This window comes from Chiloscyllium plagiosum, unplaced genomic scaffold, assembly GCF_037043375.1.
Source record: "Chiloscyllium plagiosum isolate Xiang-an unplaced genomic scaffold, Cpla_swu_hap1 HiC_scaffold_8, whole genome shotgun sequence".
In the NCBI taxonomy this organism is placed as follows: Eukaryota; Metazoa; Chordata; class Chondrichthyes; order Orectolobiformes; family Hemiscylliidae; genus Chiloscyllium; species Chiloscyllium plagiosum.
Genome location: NW_028270146.1, coordinates 100,774,471 through 100,789,903, shown reverse-complemented (window position 1 = coordinate 100,789,903; position 15,433 = coordinate 100,774,471). Strand labels below are relative to the sequence as shown.

Here is a 15,433-nt window from a genome sequence, read left to right as displayed (position 1 = left end):
AGTGGTGATAACGTTTACGATCATCAGTGAACATCCCCACTTCAACCGTATTGAAACTGCAACTTCTGCAAAGATGTCCTGGAGCTGAGATGACAGAGCTCCAACAACCCCAATCATCTTCCTATTTGCTAGCTATGACACCAACCAGTGGTGGGTTTTGCTCAGGCTCCTTGATGCCAAGGGCATCTCACCTTAACTCTGAAATTCAGCTGTTTTTGTCCATGCTTCATTCAAGCCTAAAGCCAGGAGCCGCAGTACAGGTGAATTCGGGTCTGTCACTATATAATACATGCAATGCTGGTTGTTCCGGTCTGTCATTGATTGGCTGGGTTCAGAGATGCTGAATATGTCTATTTCTGTACAGTTACAGTACTGGTCGATGCAGGCGAACATGACATTCGTAATATACACAGGTCTGTCACTGTTTAAGACTGATTAAGAGTTTTGGTGGATGTAGTTCTACCACTGTATTGACATTAGTGTACAGTCCTGGTCGGAGCAAAGGTCTGTCACCTTTGACTTGGAAGCTGCATGTGAAGAAAATCTTGTATCTTTAAAATGTCTGTGGAGTTTGTATTTGGGTTTAAGAACATTTAAAAAGATCCCATCTGGGTACCTTGGGTCCCAGTAAGATCACTCCTCATTTTTCCAAACACCAACAACCGTATCTCACAAGGCAATCTCTGATTTCCTCTGCAAAACTGTCCTTCCTTAAGTCAGCCACCAAACTGTACACATACTTTTGGCCTCAGCAATTGCAACAAGACTTCCAATAATACCATTAATGGGAACAGGAGTAGACCATTTGCCCTGGGCTAGCCTACTTTGCTCTTCAGTAAAATGATATCTGCTCTTGGATGTCAACTCCTCCTTTCTGCCTGCTCCCTATATCAGGTGTTTAACTGAAACACCAAAATCTGTCTAAGCCAACCTTGAAGATACTCAACACCCAAAGCCCTCAGTTCTGAGGATTCACAACCAATTAGGTGAAATAATTTCTCCTTGTCTCAGTCTGAAATGATCTGATGCTTATCATGAAACTCTACCGTGTGTTAGATTCCCCAATGAGCCAAAACAAACTTCATGTGTTTCAATGAGTTCTCCCCCCATCCTAAACTCTAAAGGATACAGACCCCGTTTACTTTGCCTGTCATCTCAGAGACCACTCTCAAAGCCCAGAAACCTTTGCACATCATGTTCCAGGTGCCAAAATCACGTATAATTGTAGTGAGACTTCTTGAGTCCTGCAAATTTGCCTTCCGAATTGCTTGGTGACTGTGTTTCACACATAAAGGTACCCAGATCCCTCTGAATTGTATCATTCTGTGAGGTCTCTTCATTAAAATAATATTCTGCTTTTAATTTTTCCTGCCAAAGTTCACATTATGCACCATCTGTCATATATTTCCCATTTACTTAACCTATTTATATGCCTTATGTATGCTCCTCACAACTTGCTTTCGAACCTGTTTTTAAGCAAATTTGTCTAAAATACGGTCAATCCAAGTCAATTATATAGATTCAAGTAGCTGAGCCCTCAACAGTGATTTTGGCAGTCCACCAGTTACTTTTCCAATCTGACCCATTTATCCAGACTTTGTTTCCTGTTGGTTAGCTGGTTTAACACTCTCAACAGCATGAGCTCTTAACCTTTTCACGCAGCACCAGCCATGCTGCAGAGGCCACTGTTTTCAAACTCCTAGTGTTTACCAAGCTCTGTAGAGAAGTCAGTTTATTGTTTGAAAATAAGAAGAAAACCAGAATTTCAGAAGCTTCAGGAGAAATGCTGTGTGATCCCAGCTAAAAGGTTCTGAACGCTGAAATTAGTGTGGACAGTTCAGGCATACAAAAGAGCCAAGGATTTGTATCAGAGGACCAGCTTGTGAGACTGGAAATTATTGCTTGCTTAGTTAAACAGGAACTGGGAAAAGATACACCATCAGAATTGCTATAACCCAAAAGAAGGGTTCATAGCATTCTGATGTGCTGGTGGTAATGTAACTGAGAGGCTGGCTACAGTTTGTTGCTGTGTAAAACCGCAGTACAATACTGGTGGTTTCAGGACAGTCACCTGTACTAACCACACTCTGTAGGTTCTGCCCATGATTACCTTGTATTTTATTTCTGGTGACATGATCTTACATTTGACTTATCTACTGCACAATCTCATACAAACAAGTGTGACATGAATGAGACCAACTGGTGAAATCTATATGTCATGTTGTATTTGTTTCTAAAATACTTGAGGACGTTAAAATTCAAGTGTTTGTGTTCGTCCCTATCTCTTTAGTTTCTTCCAGCCTGCAAAACTTTGAGATGCCCATAATCCTCTAATTCTATCCCCGTCAGACAGATTTTAATCATCCTGTCATTATACTTTGAGCTCCCAAGAACCTCAGCGTTCCAATCCATTCACTCCCCTCCCCTGCTCTCCTTTTGGATCCTCGTGTAGCTCTGTGTCCACATCTCTTTGATAGTGTTCCTGTGAAGATCCTTGAAACTGTTTTACCTGTGTTAACAGGGCTATATTTACCTAACCTGTTAACAGGGCTATATTTACCTAACTTAAAGTTAAGCAGAACAACATGTAGAATGATTGTCTAACAGAATGTTATTCTCCTTATCTTTTGGTATCTAGTCACACGATCGTTTACAAGTATATGGTGGCCACAAGGATATGTTGATGTGTATGGTCATACACAAGAGCATGGTGAGTGTCAGCAGCAATCTGATTAAATATGAACATTCCCCTTGCAGTGATCCATTGGAATCAAGGAATTGCCCCTGTCCCCGCCCCCGCCCTGGTGCGTTACACCATGATACAGCAATGAATGGCAGGATCACTGCTGTACTATCTGTTTGACAAATCCAAATTACAAATCCAGTGAATCAGAGGTCTAGGATAATGATGTAGAGAGAACAAGTGTTTAGATCCCACCAGGGCAGCTGAGGCGGGGGAGCTTAAATACAATAAAATGGAAAGCTCAGTGATGACAATTAAATTCCCAAATTATCATAAAAACCGATCCAGTTTCTTCCCATTCTCAAAGGAAGAAAATCTGCCCTCCTTCACCAGTCTAATCTTTGCTTTGCATCTGGAGTTAGCTAATGTGGTTGATTCACAACTTCCCTCTGAAATGGCCTAGCAAGCTGCTCAGTTCAAGGGCAGTTATGAAACTCAAGTTTTTTTTTTGAGACTTTTTTCAAACACTACAGCGCAACACAGGCCTTTCGGCCCTCTATGTTTTGATCAGCAATTTTATTTTTACCCATAGATCTACACAGGTTGTTACGATGGCAGTATACAGGCTGTGCGACTGAACTTGATGCAGAACTTCCGCTGTTGGGTAAGTAGGAAAGAAACTTTGTGTATAAATATACAACAGTTGGTTGCTGCTGTACCCACCTCTTGCTAAATCTGACTGTTGTACTCAACTCATACTGTATTTTAGCCTGTCTCCTTAACCCTACTGTGCCCAGCTCACGCTGTATCTGCTGTTTCCCTGACTCCTCTATACCATGTTCTCACTGTATTTCCCTTTCATGAAGCCAAGCTGATTTTTCTTGATTAGATTATTATTTTCCAAATCAGCTATTACAACTTTAATAATTGATTCCAGTGCTTCTGCTTAAAGTTACCTGCACTTTGCCTCAATCCATTTATGAATAGATACATCACATTGCTAGTTTTCCAATCCTCAAGTACTTCTCCAAAATCCAAGAATTTTTGGAAAATTACATCCAATGCATCCACTATCTGTGTAGCTCACTTCTTTACATTCCCTGCTCACAATGTGGTCTCCTTTACATTGGTGAGACTAAATGTAGACTGGGTGACCACTTTACTGAATATCTCCACTCCACGTGTCAGTGACCCCAACTTTCCAGTTTCAATAAACCACCTTGTTTCTGTGATAACACTTTGTCCTTGGTGTGCAGAAATATTCCAGTGAACCTCATTGGAGGAACAACACCTATTTTCTACTTTTCAGCCTCTATTGAGTCCACAGTCAGAGTATTACAGTCCTCTGTTGCTCTTACATCACCCATTTTCTATTGGTGTTGGTCTTTGTTTGTGTCTTATTTGGCTTGTTCTACTTTTCACAGCTAATATTTCTATTTTCTAATACCTATTTTTCATCTCTATCACTCCTTTACCACCTCTATCACTGCCTTTGTCTTTTGCTGTGAGCACCCCCACAATCTATTTCTAGACGTTACTCTTCCCCCTCGGTCAACAACACAAGCAGTGTTTTCCAGCTCCTTTCAATTCTGGACTCGAAACTTTAACTTGTTTCTCTCTCCACAGATACTGCCAGACATGCTGCACCAGCATTCTGTTTTGTTTTGGATGCGGAGTTGTCTCCATTGACAGCAAACAAGAGTTTTGATTCATGGAAGTTTTTCAGATTGAAGGACGATATTTAACAGAGTTGCCCAGGGGTTTAGGACCTTTGCTATTGCTGAATTCAAAATGTGCAGATGATACAAAAATCTGGAAGTGTTATGAGCTGTGAGGAGGATGGTGTTGAACATCTGAAGGACAGACAACTTGGTGAACTGGGCAGACAAATGGCAGATGAAGTATACAGCATTTTTATTTTAAATGCTGGAGCATATGTGTATATGTGCATAACTCATTGAAAATGGTTAGACAGTTTGAGAGAGCAGTTTCCAGAACGTACAGTGTGCTGGCCATTATTAATATGAGCATAGAGAACAAGAGCAAGAAGGTGCCATTAAACTTGTGTACAACACTGGTTTTGTTTGGAGAACGGGGTTTTGCATCCACTTCTGGGCTGTACACTTCAGAAGGGTGTGAAGCCACTAGAGAGGATATGCAGAAAGGGTTATGAGAATGGTCCTGGGGTGAATGGATAGGTTGAAGAAATTGGGGCTGTTACTTTTGGAGAAGGCTTAGAGGAGATTTGATAGAGATATTTAAAATCATGAGGGTCTGGGGTAATTAGAACAATACATTCCCCGTTAAAGGAATCACGAACAAGAGGACACAAATTTCAGCTAATTGGCAAAAGAAGTAACAGCTACATGAATGTTTTCTCACACGGTGGATGGTTCGACTCTGGGACAATACTACAGGTTACTGGGAAGTGAGGAGGCAAGGTCAATTGAAGAGTTCAAAACAGAAGTAGGATTTTATATGAAAAGAAAGGGTTACAAGGAGTAATGAGAGACTAATGCTGGGTGATTTGTTCCAGAGTGCCAGTACACGCAGAATGGACTGAAGAGCTGCTTATGCTGTAATCATTTTGTGAATCCAACTGATATATTCAAATATATTCTCCCTAACCCCACCTCCTTTCCATTGTTCTCCCTCATCACTCACTGCCCCTCTGTGCCCATTTAATTCTTTGCCTGTTCCCTTTCAGTGGTCTGGCTGTACTTTGATTTTTGGTGTTCTCAGTCACCTGAAGCATCACCTGTTGTCTGATCACCACAACCCCACCTTCCAGACTCAGAAGTGTCGCTGGCGCAACTGTGACGCTTTCTTCTCTGTGAAAAATGGGTCCAAACAGGTGAGGAAAGACAGGGGCTAGGAAAGAACAAGGTCACTTGAAAAATTACTGAAGGGCAAGTCCAGTCAGCATTCTGTACCTGAGGCAGGGGAACTGAGTTATAGGTGGGAATCTATTCAGGGTTTATAATGAGTTTTTAATGTACTGCAGTGTGTATGTTCTATAGATCATCGAATGTATAGAATTGAAATAATATATAGACTAATGGGTAAAAACTGAAAGAACTGTGAATGCTGTAAATCAGAAACAAAAACAGAAGCTGCTGGAAAAGCTCAGCAGATCTAGCAGCATCTGTGAGGAAAGATCAGAGTTAACGTTTTGGATCCAATGATCTGCTGGAGAACTTGAAGTGTCTGTGGAAGGGCCACCCGACCCAAAACGCTAACTCTGATTTCTCTTCATAGATGCTGCCAGACCTGCTGAGCTTTTCAAGCAGCTTCTGTTTTTGGTATAGGACAACGGAAGTAAGCTCAAAGGCAGGAATCTCTACAAGTTTGTGTGGTTCCACAGAAGTACCTGATGGATGAGTTACAGACTGCTGTACACTCCAGATGCATTGTGTGTACATATCAAATACTTGGATCAAGCTTAAATCTGATCAGGGGGTGTTTTGGGATTCTTGTGAATGATTTACAGACGGGAATCTAACTAAGAGGTTTGTGAGATTCAAATATATAGGTTATCTGTCCGAGCTGGAGCTTTTGCTTATCAGGACGATGTGGGTGTGAAACAAGTCCTTGTCTGTCTGTCTGCCCATGGTATTCTGAAACCTTGTTAATTGGTTTTGCAGGATGTTCCCAAGCACCTTTGTGAGCATGCTGAGGAGAATGGCCAGGTGGACCCATGAGAAGATATTTGACCTCCCAAATTGGGAAGCAGTTTAGAAGTCTTTATAAAATAAATCGTCTTTACACAATACGTTTCCATCATTCCAAGGTGATAATATTTAAAACGTGCTGCAGATCTTGGAGGAGTCTCGATGGCTTCACATCTGGACTAAACCTACCAGCTGCAGGTGTCTCAGATCTGTACGCAACACAGGCTGTGTTGCCTGAAGGGTGAAAGTTGACAGAATGGGACTTTAAAGGCATGAAATGAGCAAAGTCGTGGGAATACCAATCAACAATGGCTGCTGCGCAAGTTTGTGCACAGTGTGTACTTGCACGTGTCTTGGACTGCATGCAGGTGTGTCTCAGTCTGTGTGCATGAGTTGATTTGTGTGTGTGTGTGTATTTGAGAGTCTGGGTCTGCGCGAGTGCATGTGACCAAGTGTGATACTATGGATTTTGTAACTCAAGTACACATTTGTTTGGCAGTTTCCCACCGTTCAAGAGCTGCCGTGTGGAATCCTTGCTGATTCCTGCAACCAAGATCTGGTCTGTCATTTTGCATACAATTTATTTCTTATTGTTTATTAATTTTATGCCTATTAAATTGATAGAGAATTACATTAAGAAAATATGGTTTCTGAATCAGGACTGAGGTTTTTTTTTAAATATATGGGATGGAATTTGAGTGTGTTTTGTACGTGTTAGGGATTGTGGAATGGATGTAGATGTTGATGCTCAGGCCGTATTCTGAGGGGGAAGTCTCAATTCGATTCAAGTCCAGTCCTGATGGTGAAAACCATGGCTGGAGTAGAGACATGATCTGGTGGGTTTTTTTTTGTTCATGCTGTGTGTGTATACTGCAAATCACTGCAGTTTATTTATTCTTTGGTTCAATGCGATTATCGTTTGATGTGAGCATGGGGTCACAGTCAGGCCTTGAGCTACATTGCAGCCTGACCATGACCATTTCATTGAATTTTTTAAGTAAAGCTTTATTTTCTTCAAGATTTTAAGCTAAAATATACTAAGGTCGATAATTGGATGAGGTATCAAGAAAAGATTCTTTGAAGGATAGGTTGGCCAATTGAAACTGTACTATGAGGTTGTGAATTGTGCACCCTTTTTACAGAGTGTATAATATATGGCACCAAGGCTGAGTGCTTTCGCAACACAAGGGACAAAGCAAAGAGGCTGCGTTTTGTACCTGCTTTGTGCGCCTACATGTAATATGGCCATGACTTTATGTATTGTACATGGCCCCTTAAATGTATCACAAGTGGCCATGAGGCTACATATTATGTACACCATGTATCATGTAGCTGCATATTGTATATGATTGTGAGACTGCGTCATAGGTAAGACTGTGAATTGTCAGTGTGTGGTCGGAATGAATGTTTACAATAAATGATTTTACATTGATTTGGAAACTATTCCAAGAATCTGAATAAATGTCACTCAGGATGTATTTCCGAATCAGATGTTTCTGATCTATCCCTTGGTTTTTAATGTTCAAAATGGACTGGAATAGCTTATCAGTTGAACTTAACCTGTCCCATTCAACTGGCCTACCACCTGCAGACTGTTTCATACATGAGCTACACAACAGATAAACACCTGTAATGGGGAGGTACACAATATTTGGAGCTTCACAAAGACTACACAGATCACAGAATTGTTCTTTACTGGCTCTTTTATGAGCAATTTATTTTTGTCATTCTGCTGTAACCTTGCACTTTCTTTCTTTTCAGATAATAGTCTAATTCGCGTTTGAATGTTGTAATTGAATTTGCCTGCTTCATCCTCTCAGGCAATGCATTCCTCTTGACTACTGTGAAGAAGGTCTGCTTTACTTCCGGCCTATTCTCTAAGATTAAAACTGGTTTGGACCCATCACAGATTTGATTACATTTCACGTCTCCCTCCCACTTTATTAGCAGCTTTTTGGAGTTTGCTGGGAAACCATTATCATCTAATTTGGCAAAATACCCTCCAGTTAGAGAGGCTGACCACCACCTTTGTAAAGTCACTTTGTTGTATTTGATTGAGATACGTTTGTAACCAAGGCAGGAGGTAGGGTTTCTAATTTATGGACCATGTTCTGAAAGAAGGGGAAAACAAAATCCTGAAACCTAAACTAATTTATGCCTATGCACACATTTCCCCCACTACTCTGTAATTAATCTAATACAAATTATATCTGCTATTGTCTCGTGATTCAATGAAATGGACTGAACTCTGCCTTTTTCTAGTTAAAGTGCTTTTGAAACTTGGAGCTTGTTTAATAGCTCTTCTCTGAACGTCTCTGGATGAATTGGAACATTAAGATTTACCTCTTCTGCAAAATACAAAACTGAGATAATGATGTCATTTTCGTTTGATCAAAGGTTCCTTGAGGTTGGATTTAAGGATTTCTTTTCATTATTGCCAATTCCTTTGAGGTCATCCACTTAGACAGTAACATCGATTCTGTCTGTGTGGGGTGCTTGCCCCATTGCAATATTAAATTAATCCATCATTATCTTAAATAGTTACCAGTCCATTAAGCTGAAAGTCAGAAAACAAAACATTTCCTTGACATTACAGTTTTTAAATTGGTACAAATGTTTTAAATAACTTGACACTTTTTATACAGAAGAACAATTACCCAAAACATGTCACAACTGAACCGTTGTTTCTGCACCAAGTAATTCACAGTATGTGTCCCTTTGCATAAAGACTGGATAATCCTGAATCTGCAAGGAATTATGCTGACAGCCGATTTTAGCACAGTTAGAGTATGCCTCACTGACAATGTGTACTGGAAGCTACATATCAATATGCAGGGTGTTGTGCTTTACAGACAATGTACTGTACCTGTTTGAATTTAACAAAATGGACTAAGAGTAACAAATCCATGCTGCTAACTGTCATCAGCATTAATGGATGTATTCTCCATGGCAATACCACTACCTGCCAAATCGCTGTCCTGTTTTACAATATAAATGTTGGTTTTCTCCTCGAATTAGCATTCTTGTAAATAATCTAATCTAATCTAATCTAATCCTGAAGAGTGTAAAAAGAAAAGCAACCTACATTTGTCCAAGCTTTTAAGTAATACCCAAGTTCTGTATCACTGAATGATGAATTTTAAAAAAAGGGAGTAATTCCTCCCATATATACCAGATGGAAAATCGTTCCACTAGAACGACGACGAAGAGGAGACTGTTTAGAACATTACAGCACAGTACAGGCCCTTCGGCTCTCGATGTTGCGCTGACCTGTGAAACCAATCTAAGGCCCATCTAACCCACAAAATTCCATTCTCGTCCATTTGCCTATCTGATGCCAACTTTAAGGGCATTTAAATGGTCAAGTCTACCACAGTTGCAGACAGAATAGTAGGGGTGTGAAACACAGTTTCTAGAGATATTTCCATTGATAGGCAAGTCTTAACTAATTGATTAACTACTATTGATTGGAAGAACCAGTAGTAGAGGTGACTTAGTGGTTAGCACAGCTGCCTCGTGAGAATAAGAACCTGGGTTCAATTCCACCCTCTGGCGACTGTCTGTGTGGATTTTGCAAATTCTCCCCATGGGTTTGCTCCCACAGATGTGCAAGTTATGGGTGATGTTAGCATGGTCAATTCACCTTGTGTTTATGGATGTGTAGGTTAGATGCATTAGCGATGGGTAAATGTAGACTAATAGTGTAGGGAAATGAGTCTGGGTAGGATACTGTTTAGAGGATCAGTGTGGACTTGTTGGGCCAAATGGCATGTTTCCATGCTGTAAGGATTCTATGAACACAACTATCCGTTGTTAAAATGTAAGAGACTATTCAGTGCACTGCAAGTACCAGTTCATGGAGCTGTTCATTTTAGTACCACTCCCCAACTTTTGCCTCACCCACCTTTATTAATCCGATTCCATCAGCCTTCACAACACCATAAAGAACATCCTAATTTGCTTGTTGATTATTTGAAGTGATTAACCCTGGTTATTGATCCACTGATGAAGTGTATGCTCCATTAAACTTTATAAAGATTTGAAGGATCTGTTTGTAAAAGCAAATTATTCCTACATACATTATTTCAGCTATTATTTCTGGTTTATTTATTAAATTTAACTTTCTCCAAGTGCAAGGTGACTCATCGATGCTTTGTTTTTCCTAATTGGCTGTTGCCCATTTTATGGCTGACAGGCTCCTATAGCTTGCCCTCCCTCAGCGCTCTGGAATAGTGCAGTTCCTCCTCAGTGAGTGTTTGCCACTCCCCATTCCTCTGGCACCTGACCAACTGGTTTTCCTTTGTCAGCTGTAAGGCTGCTGGAGTGGAGCTGTCCAGAACCGACTGCAACAAAAAGATAAGCAAAGTTCACAACAGCAGGGACGGGGGGAATTAAAGAAAACAAAATTCTCTCCCCCCCCCCCCCCCCCCCCTAGAGAGCAGCCGCCTGACTATGAAGCTGGCTGGAACTCTGTTCCCAATCTGGGTTGAATTGAACTGAAGTCAGGATCAGGGACAGGAGGATAGAAGTCACGGACTGACATGTCTGCCTTCTTGGGGGAGGTGTAAAAGGGATTAAGAGGGTGGAAGAGTTAGGTGTTCAATCACAGCTTATGAACACTCCCAGTGTAATGGTCAGCTACCTCAATTTCAGCCTCGCATTCCTTATCTTCAAAGTTGATCTCTGTCGAAGGAAGACGGGGAGCTGGAACAGAGAGCGAGAGTCAGTTTCTCAATGCACTCACCTGCTTCTTTGCACTGTGCTAACTACCATTACACTGATGGCTTGTTCCCACACCAACACCATCAACCAATCAAGACCTAAGTTTTTAACTCGATGCCCTTCACTCCAAGCCTGAATTTTATTTCAGTGTGGTACCTGATCTCTAAACCACCCCCAAGTCCAAAATGATAATCTGGTGACTTACTGACTTGAGTGGTTAGGGGATATTTGAAATGACTCCAAACCTGATTCCAATAGCTCACGAACCCCTATCAGCACTTGTTTAGTCCATTGACAGTCTTGTTTCTCCCAGATCCCCACACCCTGTCATCATCTCTGAATCTACTCCTCTTGCACACCAATCACACTCTTGTTCAGGTGCTCGATCTGTTCACGCAGGGCTGTTAGGTGTTCCGGTTGTCTCTTGAGATTGATCCACTGAATCTGCTGGGCAATATCCAACTTCACCATCTCCAGCCTCAGCAGCTTCCAAATGACAACATCTTTCTGACATAGTGTGTTGATCTGTTAAAAGTGAATTAACCAAACATGTTACTCCATCAACACAAAGTGCTTTCCAAACAAACACGCCCAGAACAGGGGTAGCATGGGGCCTAATTTCAGTTGAGCTTCCTTTACTCTTCTAAGCTGAAAGTAAAGCTCGCTCTACACCCCCCCCCCCCTCAAAGTCTCCCAGGACAGATACAGCACAGGGTTACATACAGAGTAAAGCTACCTCTACACTGCTGAACTGGCAAGGTAAGTGATGCAGTGTTTAGGGTAGGTTGGAGTGGATGGAGAAATCAGGCCTGTTGGGATAGTGCAGGTGTCAGGGTTGTGGTGGTATTGATGGGTGTGAATTAGGGAAGGGAGGAGCTTGTACTGGGGTGAAAGAATGAAGAGAGGTCAGTTTCTGTGTCCAAAGCGAGTGATCAGTTCCTTTGGGTATGATGTGAGGGAAGTGGAAGGGAGATATTAGGTCCTGGGGTTGTCTGAGGGAAGGGTAGTTGCTTGTGTGAGAACCTTAGGTTAGACAGACTTCTGGTCTAAACTAGTCATATACCGGGAATTTGACTGATTCTAATGAAATTAAATGCAGGTTTCCAGAAGGTTCCAGGCATAGGGGAATTGCTAAGCAAAATAATCAACTTCCCAGGCAATTCCTCAGCCATCTGCTACGATGGGAATTCCATTAGGTTTTCTTGTGTAACTGCCATCTACACTGGGATAGTGACTGTCAAGCCATTGGAAATCCTATGATTATTTGGGAAAAGGTACGAAGGGATTTGAGCAAAAGGACACCTTAATCAAGACAGGAGGACGACATTCGGTCCCTCATACCCACTCCACTATGCAATACAATCTTGACCGACCTGAAATGAAAACAAAATGCTGAAGAAACTCGGCAAGTCTGGCAGCATCTGTGGATTGACAGAAGAGTTAATGCTTCAAGTCCAGTAAGACTCTATATCAAATTTGAAAAGGAAATTTGGTTACTCTCCACAGATGCTGCCAGACCTGCTGGTCTTATATCAGATTTACAGCACTTGCAGTACCTGTACTTTCTTTTATGTGGCTTGATTGATTGTGCTCTCAACTCCACTTTCCTGCCTGACTCCCAATACTCTCAAATCTCTTATAAATCAAAAGTCTGATCATACTCGAGGCAGAATTAGACAATGGACTAGCCTCCACTGCTCTCTGAGGAAAAGAAGTTCATAAGGCTATTGACTGCAGAGAAGAAATTCCTCCTCTTCTCAGTCTTTAATGAGGACCTCTTATTGACGGTGGCTGTAGGTTTAGACTCTTCCCACAAGGGGAACATCACTCAGCACCTACCCTGCCAAGCCCCCTCAGAATCTTTCACTTTTCAATAAGATCACCCTTCCAATTTCTAATTGGTGTGGCCTCAACCTTTCCTCATAAGCAAATCCCCTTTAAACAGGAATCCGCCTCATAAACCTTCCCTGAACCATTTCCAATATATCCCCCAGGTCTGGTCATACCAATTCTCTGTACAGTTGTCACTAGTCTTCTCTAATTAAAGGCCAAAATACTGATAGGAACAGGAATTGGCATCTCAGGGACTTGATGGGCTGAATGGCGTTTGTCCGACACATCATTTAGATGCCAATGTATTTTCCGAAAAAATGGCCCGGTGATATTAATGGTACATGTAATTCCTGCCTGGGTTCAAAACCCACCATGGCAGATGGTTGAATTTGAATTCAATAAAGAATATCAAGTGACGGGTCTAATGACCTAAAACCATTGTCAATTGCCAGAAAAATCTTTCTAGTTCACTAATATCCTTTAGGGAAGGAAATCTATCATCCTTACCTGGGCTGGCCTACATATGACTCCAGACCCACAGCAACGTAGTTGACTTTTAATCACCCGGAGGAAGTTATGTGGATAAATGCTGGCCTAGCCAGAGACACCCACATCCCATCAGTGAATTTTTTTAAAAATTGCTCTGAGTTCTGCTGTAGTGAGAGATGTAAAAATGTGTTTGAAGTTTTTACCTGTTGTTTGATTTTTGGCAGCATCCCTTCAGTGACTTCACTGCTTCCCCCTAGCCTCTGTAGTGCTAACCTCACATCTCTAGGGGATAAAATTACAAAACAGTCAATATCTATGACATTCCAAACGAAGGAGTACACTTCTTTCCTAAGCTGACTAAGAAGATGTAGTAGTGGGTAGCACTCCCATATGGGCGAAGACTTATTAGCAACGTTAAACTGATTCTTTGTGTTATTCCTACACAACGTTCAAAGAGACACATGCATAAAATAGCCACCCCTTCAGACACACGTTAACACATACAAATGGCCTCTCTTAGCACACTAGGAATTGTATGACTCGAGAAGTTGTGGTGCTGAAGGAAATGATTGCCCTCACCTTAACTGAATCCTGACTCTGGAATCAAGACCAACCTCAGATAGCTGGAGACCAAAGGACAGATGATGGGGAGGATCTACAGTCAACAATGTCAATCACTGCAATCAGGTCAAGAAGGCTGAGCTTCAATAGTTTACCTTCATCACAGTATCCAGAATTCCAATATCTTCCTACTGTGGCTGGAGCTGAGACTTGATTGGAGTCCATGGAGTCCGTGGAAATGGTGACGTTTTTCACTGCACTCCTGCTATGGTACGTCAGGCAGCAGAGACAAAAAAGTTTGCAAACCGCTCCTTCCCCGCCGTTATCAGGCTCATCAATGACTGCTCATATATTAGAGTTGATCTTGCTCTGCACCTTCTCCATAGCTGTAACACTATATTCTGCATTCTGTTCTATTACCCTGATGTACTTACATAAGGTATGTATTGTCTGGTTAGGACACAAAACACTTTTCACTATCTCAGTATAGGGGGCAATAATAAATCAAATCAAATCCTTCCTCTCGCCTATGCAAGCACACTTCACACATGAACAAAGCCCCTCCAAACCAGATAGGCATGACCCCTACACAGACAAGCACGGACTCTTTCACAAGCATGACCCTAACCTACACAAGAAGGGCTTGTGCCCGAAACGTCGATTCTCCTGTTCCCTGGATGCTGCCTGACCTGCTGCGCTTTTCCAGCAACACATTTTCAGCTCTGATCTCCAGCATCTGCAGACCTCACCTTCCTTCTCCCTCACATGCACATGTACAAAGAGACAAACCCTCCCGTATATGCATCAATCCTCACCGACACCCCTAGAAATCTACATTGAAAACATCTAAAAAGAATAAAGTTAGATTAAACAACTGGCACCAGAAACAGAAAAACTAGTCACATTTATTTACCTGCAAAGTCCACTGCAGATTTGTGCCAAAATTGACAGAGCAACTCCCTCAGGATAGTTCAGTAACAGTCTGACAGTCTGCCATAAGCCACCGAATCATAACTTTCAGCAAATAGAAAGTGAGAATCCCCAGAAGTGACAGTATAATGGTATACAGTCAGGATGGTCCTGGGAATCCTCAACATTGACTGCAGACCTCAGGAAGTCTCATGACATCAAGTCAAACATGCACAAGGAAATCACTTACTAGCCAACCTGCTCAATGCTCTTCATCCTGAGTTCAACTTGGAAAGGCACCAAGGGTGGAAAGGGTAAAGAATGCCATCTGAACGGAGGCAAGACGAGAGGGGGAATACTTCAATACCCATGACTAAGAGAGGCTTGGTCTCACCTGTCCTGACCGACTTGCCATACCTTGAAGGATATAGCAGATGTAGTTAATGGTGAGACAAGCAAAACCTGAAGTGAAATCCAACAGTACTGAAAATTTTCAGCAGGTCAGGCAGCATTTCTGACAACACTCAAGAAGATCAATGCCATCCGGGACAAAGCAGCCCACTCA

The 15,433-nt window shown here is 41.8% G+C and overlaps 2 protein-coding genes across 2 annotated transcripts in view; one reads left to right on the top strand and one right to left on the bottom strand.

The window, feature by feature from the left end:
- znf106a (zinc finger protein 106a) overlaps positions 1 to 7,845 on the top strand; it is a 94,092-nt gene extending 86,247 nt beyond the window's left edge. The window contains exons 19-22 of the mRNA XM_043698332.2: positions 2,639 to 2,710; positions 3,276 to 3,347; positions 5,391 to 5,537; positions 6,328 to 7,845. Coding sequence (XP_043554267.2) covers positions 2,639 to 2,710; positions 3,276 to 3,347; positions 5,391 to 5,537; positions 6,328 to 6,384 — 348 coding nt within the window. The 3' untranslated portion in view covers positions 6,385 to 7,845. The remainder of the gene's footprint in view (positions 1 to 2,638; positions 2,711 to 3,275; positions 3,348 to 5,390; positions 5,538 to 6,327) is intronic.
- Positions 7,846 to 7,882: 37 nt separating this feature from the next.
- heatr4 (HEAT repeat containing 4) overlaps positions 7,883 to 15,433 on the bottom strand; it is a 69,142-nt gene continuing 61,591 nt past the window's right edge. Inside the window, exons 14-17 of the mRNA XM_087990171.1 lie at positions 13,602 to 13,680; positions 11,436 to 11,601; positions 10,997 to 11,058; positions 7,883 to 10,697 (exon numbers count right to left, since the gene is read on the bottom strand). Of these exons, the coding sequence (XP_087846297.1) occupies positions 10,554 to 10,697; positions 10,997 to 11,058; positions 11,436 to 11,601; positions 13,602 to 13,680 (451 nt within the window). The 3' untranslated portion in view covers positions 7,883 to 10,553. The remainder of the gene's footprint in view (positions 10,698 to 10,996; positions 11,059 to 11,435; positions 11,602 to 13,601; positions 13,681 to 15,433) is intronic.